At 43.3% G+C, this 7,500-nt stretch overlaps 1 protein-coding gene across 5 annotated transcripts in view; it reads left to right on the forward strand.

Moving 5' to 3' along the window:
* dennd5a (DENN/MADD domain containing 5A) overlaps window positions 1–7,500 on the forward strand; it is a 67,063-nt gene that overhangs the window by 16,671 nt on the left and 42,892 nt on the right. For 3 of the 5 annotated variants that reach the window (XM_042073830.1, XM_042073829.1, XM_042073832.1), the window contains 3 exons: window positions 451–669; window positions 2,265–2,499; window positions 3,900–4,050. In XM_042073830.1, coding sequence (XP_041929764.1) covers window positions 451–669; window positions 2,265–2,499; window positions 3,900–4,050 — 605 coding nt within the window. The remainder of the gene's footprint in view (window positions 1–450; window positions 670–2,264; window positions 2,500–3,899; window positions 4,051–7,500) is intronic. The other 2 variants (XM_042073831.1, XM_042073833.1) reach the window with 1 other exon arrangement.

Raw genomic sequence — 7,500 nt, forward strand, 5'->3', positions numbered from 1 at the left:
CTTTGCTGACTGGACTTGGGGAAACTATTTAACACAGACACGGCTATTTTTTAAATCTCTTTGGAGCATAGTGTATATACTGTTAAAAAAAATTAAGGGAACACTTCAAGCATACACTGGATCGGTACTCTGACACTGTTTGGTTCTGAGCACAAGTAAAACTTTTGAGGCGAGTGTTTTATTTTGCAAGAACTGTCAGACATGTTGTGAATGTAGTTTGAGAATGGAGAAAAGGGTGGAAGGTTTCAAAAAATGTGTTTTAACAATTGTGGAAAACTGTAAGTGTTCCCTTAATTTTTTTGGGCAGTATATATATTGCAATCCAGTATTTTCCAACATACCAGCCAGCTGGAGGGGTGAATGTGTGTGATTGAATGCGTGTGATTCAGTGTCCGGGCTCTAACATTAAGTGTGTGTGTGTATGTGTGTGTGTGTGTGTGTGTGTGTTAGCAGCTGGACAGTAAAGAGGAGGCTGATGACGGTAAGGACATGAAGCTGCAGTGCGACCCGGACGAGTGGTGGACGCAGCGTCTGAACATCACGCTGCGCGAGGTGTTCGCCAACCGCTTCGCCCAGATGTTCGCCGACTACGAGGTGTTCGTCATCCAGCCCAGCCAGGACAAGGAGGCCTGGTTCTCCAACCGAGACCAGATGCAGAACTTCGACAAGGTCAGCAAAACACAAACACACTCTCACACACACACACACACACACACACACAGGCACACACACACACACACACAGGCACACACACTCACATACACACACACATGCTATAATAAATAGTCCATTCCAGTTCCATTTCAGTGTGTTGTATTGTCCATGAAATGAGTAGATGTGCACTAGCTGCCCAGCTGCCCCATTCCCACAGCCAGCCTGTAACTAGCGTAATCTCTCAGGGGTCTGATTGTTCCGTTTTTAAACGGAATTCTAGATTTTCGACCTGAAAATGAGACCCACGCAATTCGTATAGATCTGCTGAGGGGGTCTGTCAGTCAGAGGTAGGCTATATTTCTGTATAACACAGACCAGTGCTATGAAGGTAATAACAGGCCGCTGACAATGATGACTGGTTTTGTGCTTCACATCTTTCAGAATATCACGTCGCTTGTAGCCTAGTCCGTTTACTAGTGGATTTCATTGAAAGTAAAAGTAGACAGAAAGTAAAAGCTGCGTTCTGAAGAATGCTTGATTCAAGTTCAGTGTCTGTGGCGAACTAGTTTATCAGCAGAAGCCATGAAACGGTAAAGGTCAACAAATTGATTTAACAGGACATCATGTATGAAGTTGTTTTTTTCTCGTTTTGGCTTTGCATCGGGTTCGCTGTCAGGATTTTCCGATAATAAATCTCGTTTTGCTGATATTGAATTTTAATTTCTGCGCGTGTAAGCTGTGCTTGAAGTTAGCTGTGACGGACTAGCCTAACCTTACACGTTTTCATAGTTTTAACACACAAAGCCTGTCTACCTTAGGCCTACTACATTGTTTAGTTAACACCTTGTCATTTCGCGTTTGTCCAGCCGTTCACCTCCGTTTGTACGTAGGCCCAGAGGACTGTTAGGGGGCAGGCTATATATTATCATCAAGTAGGCCTACAGTAAATAATTGAGTCAACATTTTAACTGTTGGTTTAAGTTATAAACAAAACATGTTATAAATGTAAAACATGTTATAAGCAAAACATGTTCTAAATGGAAAACATGTTCTAAATGGAAAACATGTTCTAAATGGAAAACATGTTATAAACAAAACATGTTATAAATGTAAAACATGTTATAAGCAAAACATGTTCTAAATGGAAAACATGTTCTAAATGCAAAACATGTTCTAAATGGAAAACATGTTCTAAATGGAAAACATGTTCTAAATGCAAAACATGTTCTAAATGGAAAACATGTTCTAAATGGAAAACATGTTATAAACAAAACATGTTCTAAATGGAGAACATGTTCTAAATGGAAAACATGTTATAAACAAAACATGTTCTAAATGGAAAACATGTTCTAAATGCAAAACATGTTCTAAATGGAGAGAGAACATGTGCTAAATGGAGAACATGTTCTAAATGGAGAACATGTTCTAAATGCAAAACATGTTCTAAATGGAGAACATGTTCTAAATGGAGAACATGTTCTAAATGCAAAACATGTTCTAAATGGAGAACATGTTCTAAATGGAGAACTATGTGCTACGGATATTTTCCTTTTTTTTACCTTTGCCAATCACAGCCCTGTGTCTGCGTCTCTCTTCCTGTGCGTCCCCAGGCATCCTTCCTGTCGGACCAGCCTGAGCCCTCCCTCCCCTTCCTGTCCCGTTTCCTGGAGACACAGACGTTTGCTTCCTTTATCGACTCCAAGATCCTTCACCATGACGATGAGGAGCATGCGCACGCTCTGCGCTTGTTTGACGCGCGTGTGGACAAGGTGCGCATGCTCAACGTGCGGACACCCACGCTCCATACAGAGCTCTACCAGAGGGCCACACACATCGAGGAGGCGGGTGTGTATCACACACACACACACACACACACACACACACACACACACACACACACACACAGAGCTCTACCAGAGGGCCACACACATCGAGGAGGCGGGTGTGTATCACACACTCACACACACACACACACACACACTCACACAGAGCTCTACCAGAGGGCCACACACATCGAGGAGGTGGGTGTGTATCACACACACACACACACTCACACTGAGCTGTATCAGAGGGCCACACACATCGAGGAGGCGGGTGTGTATCACACACACACACACACACACTCACACACACACACACCAACACACACACACACACACACACACACACACTCACACTGAGCTCTACCAGAGGGCCACACACATCGAGGAGGCGGGTGTGTATCCCACACACACACACACACACACACACACACACACACACACACACGCACATCTGCTCCTGTCTCTAAATGAATGAAGGTTGTTATTACCCCAAAGGGCATTTCTGATTGGAAGGCATTGACAAGAGGCATTGTGTGCGTCACCACGAGTGGCGATATCTCAGGACATCCCCGTTTGGGCATTTCTCAGCTATTAATTACTCTGCATATTCCATTAAACTATCCAACAAAACATTTCATTCATTCAAAGCAAGAACAGCGATTTCACAACGTCACATTTGAGTGAGGAAATGGAGTAGTAAATGTTCAGTTTAATACGAGACATAAATAGACATCTAGAGATATAGATACGGTTTAATATGAGATAAAGATACGGTTTAATACGAGACATATAGACATCTAGAGATATAGATACGGTTTAATATGAGATAAAGATACGGTTTAATACGAGACATATAGACATCTACAGATATAGATACGGTTTAATACGAGACATATAGAGATAGACAGATACGGTTTAATTCGAGACATATAGACATATAGAGATAGACAGATACAGTTTAATACGAGACATAGACATATAGAGATAGACAGATACAGTTTAATATGAGACATATAGACATATAGAGATAGACAGATACGGTTTAATACGAGACATTAAGACATCTAGAGATATAGATGCGGTTTAATACGAGACATATAGACATCTAGAGATATAGATACGGTTTAATACGAGGCATGTATAGACATATAGAGATAAAGTTTATCGCCACATGCAACTTGTTTTGTCATCAGAAATGTGCTAAAGAATAAATATTTACAGTGAAAACACTGATTGGGAAGATGTGTGTGGTTATCCTTTTTAAACAAGAGAGCAGTGAGGATTCGCAAGCCAGCAGCTCACAGACAATTCTACAGCATATACACCATATAACGTCTGCATGTGACATCACAGTACAGCTTATAGTACCTTATTGTGTGTGTGTGTGTGTGTGTGTGTGTGTGTGTGTGTGTGTGTGTACAGAGAGAGCCATTGAGGCCCGTCTGAGGAAGATTGACCACACGGCGCTGCATCCCCACCTTCTGGACATGAGGATCGGTCAGGGGCGCTACCAGCCTGGCTTCTTCCCCCGACTGCAAGCAGACGTGCTGGCAACCGGCCCCAGTAGCAACAAGTATGGACACACACACACACACATACATACGCACGCACGCACGCACGCACGCACTCACGCACACACACACACATGTAAACCTGTACACACACATACAGTACATATGCACACACACACACACACACTCTCTCTCACACACACACACACACACACCAGAGTTTACGTTAGCCGGCTACAGGTGGAAATTCTCTGGTTTCACTTGTAGTTGTCAGGCAGAACGGACAGAATGTCCGGTGGAGAATATGCTACATTTATTGATGTATGTATGGCTTATATTGCCTACAATATGTTACCACGACAACTTAAATATAAACGTACCCTATAAAACGTTTGTTTTTTATTGCTTACAATATGTTACCACAACAACTTAAATATAAACGTACCCTATGAAACGTTTGTTTTTTTATTGCCTACAATATGTTACCACGACAACTTAAATATAATCGTACCCTATGAAATGTTTGTTTTTTACTTCAAGTTACACAAGTAGGGGAGTGGGCCCGTCCTATGACCAGTGCTTAATTTGTAAAGTGGGAGGTGCCGGAGTGCAAAGGCGGGGTGGATCCGGCGACTCAAAACGGGGATTTGAGGTTACGGACCAACAACAAAAAAACCTGCGTACATAGCTCTGACTAAAAAAAAACTAAACAACGCAGTGTGTACACCAGGGCAATGTTTATTAACTTCAGAACTTGCAACACACTGCACTGCATGGTGTAAAATGTAAAAAAACCCAGCAATGATTCATTATCAAATTATCGAAAAAAACTCTACGCATAGGCCGAAATAAAAACATATAGGCTATAGTATGCTATATATTGCAATAATGACCACATAGTAATCAATAATCAACTAGATACAGCGTGGAATGATTAGTAATTTCTGATTGACACATCTGAATACCTATCTGAACCCCTATTCCACCCCGGACACCTCCCCCCAATCAAAACACATCGGAACAGACACATAATATGACACTGTGGGCCAGATGTACGTACATTTGCGAACGTAGCGTTATCAGCGCCATGGGCACACCGCAGATTGCGAACGCTGTCAGACCCAAGTTTCCATCATATTTATCAATCGTTCAATCCTTAGTGTAAACTGCACCTTTCTCTGCCTTTCTCCGCCCATAAACGCAATTTACGAACGTCCACAACTGAATGGCAGCGCCTACATACAAGCGCAGTTGAATGAAGTTAACTGATGACAACATTAAAAGGATTAAACGTTTAGCGATCATGAAATAATACCATACAAGATAAGATGTAAACAAGCAGGGAGATAATGAAGATCAGTAGTTCTACTCAAACTACTTGTGCACGTAGGCTATGGAAGATTGGTCAAATCTAGCAAGTAGGAAAGTTTAAGTGAATGACGTGAAAGTGATAGTAAGACATTCGAAAGGCCAACGAAAGTTAAGGTTGCTTTTGGTAGTACAAATACTTTTACCACAAAAACTGGTGCTCTAAATAGCGATTCTGTTGTCTTTGAAAGGTTCTCTTATTGACGCATTGAACTGCAATTTGGATTAACACCTGCTTTTACAAGGCGTGAAGTATTTAGGCGCAGAATAGACGTGCGCTTTCAGGAGCAGTCTTTGTACATACTGTACCGCGGAATACATAACTAGGCGCTCTTTACTCTTCCCCTCCCATCTTTTTACGCTAAACTCCCACTGTCCCCTGGATCCTCCCATGAATGCATATGCATGACATGACAAACGCAATCTGCCACTTTCAGCTCCCGCGACAGGCAGTTTGCGTTTTTACATCATTGCGGCCTGTTTGTACATACCTGGCAATGATTTTACACGCACATTGCGAAACAAATACGCCTGAAATGGGCGCAAAAGCATTAGTACATCTGGCCCAGAGAGGGAGCGGGAGACACAAACACTCACGCGCACACACACACAAACACACACAAGCGCGCACACAGACCGGGAAAACAGGAGATACAGGGGAACCAACAAAACAGTCCAACAAGGGGCTAATAGCCTCAAGCGCTAAAGTATGCTATATATTGCAATGATGACCACCCACACCCAGCCTAGGCCTAGGCCTACTTGTCCAAAATGGCCCATACAGCATCCAGACCCCCGGCCTGCTCCACTACCCTGCTTCTTTCTCTACACCTGTCCTTTAGAAATCCATGACCTCACGTAAGGAGGAAAGGGGTTGAACCGGGCAAGCGGAGGGCCGACAAGGCAAATGGGGAGGAGATGGTAGAGGTGGTATTCCCTGAAAGCCCTGATGACATTCCGCGGGCTATCGATGCAAAACTGCTGGCAGAGCGTCTCAACTTCTCTCTCCCCGAACAGCGCGTCACCCTCCTGTGGCCAATATTGTGGATAAAGCACTTTCAAATCCTCGATTAGCTTGTTGTATCCTGTTTGGTCTTTCCCCTATTTCTAAAGACTAATAAGAAAGATATCAACATTGAACACTACACAAACAGTAATTTATTTATTTTTCGTTTAGGCAATTTATTTTTTATATTGACGTATACAGTAGAGTTGACGGATCCAATAAAAAAGGTTCCGGATCCAACGTCGGAGGTGCCGGAACATGTTATGCCCTGCCTATGACGTTGCGCCGCAAGTAAGCAGGGATTTATTGAAGTTGCCTGGCTACAGCAACGCTAATTTGGGACTATTACTATTTTAGGGGGCAATCCAGAGTAACTGAAAAGTTCCCCCAGTGGAAAGAACAATTCTGTGTGCTATTTGCACAGCAGAGTGCGCAACTTCATGAGAGTAGCCTTCTCCCCTGCGTGTGTAGAGCTGATCCTAAACAGCCTTCTCCCCTGCGTGTGTAGAGCTGATCCTAAACAGCCTTCTCCCCTGTGTGTGTAGAGCTGATCCTAAACAGCCTTCTCCCCTGCGTGTGTAGAGCTGATCCTAAACAGCCTTCTCCCCTGTGTGTGTAGAGCTGATCCTAAACAGCCTTCTCCCCTGCGTGTGTAGAGCTGATCCTAAACAGCCTTCTCCCCTGTGTGTGTAGAGCTGATCCTAAACAGCCTTCTCCCCTGCGTCTGTAGAGCTGATCCTAAACAGCCTTCTCCCCTGTGTGTGTAGAGCTGATCCTAAACAGCCTTCTCCCCTGCGTGTGTAGAGCTGATCCTAAACAGCCTTCTCCCCTGCGTGTGTAGAGCTGATCCTAAACTACTTCATGAGAGTAGCCTTCTCCCCTGCGTGTGTAGAGCTGATCCTAAGGCCATCCTTAAAAATATTTTTGTTTGCAGTAACAGCCAAAAACAATTAAAAATGGGTCGGTAGGTAGGTCAATATTTTTTTTTTTCAAGATTCAAAGTAAAAAAAAAAGTTCAATTTTGGTCATGGTGATTACGTAGGAATGAATTTACACAAATGTGCATATTGTGACGTAACTGACTGGGTCTTCAACCCGTGCCTTCAGGCGCACCATTGCAAACCTCATTCTGATGCAG

This window comes from Alosa sapidissima, chromosome 20 (genome assembly GCF_018492685.1).
Source record: "Alosa sapidissima isolate fAloSap1 chromosome 20, fAloSap1.pri, whole genome shotgun sequence".
NCBI classification, from domain to species: Eukaryota; Metazoa; Chordata; class Actinopteri; order Clupeiformes; family Clupeidae; genus Alosa; species Alosa sapidissima.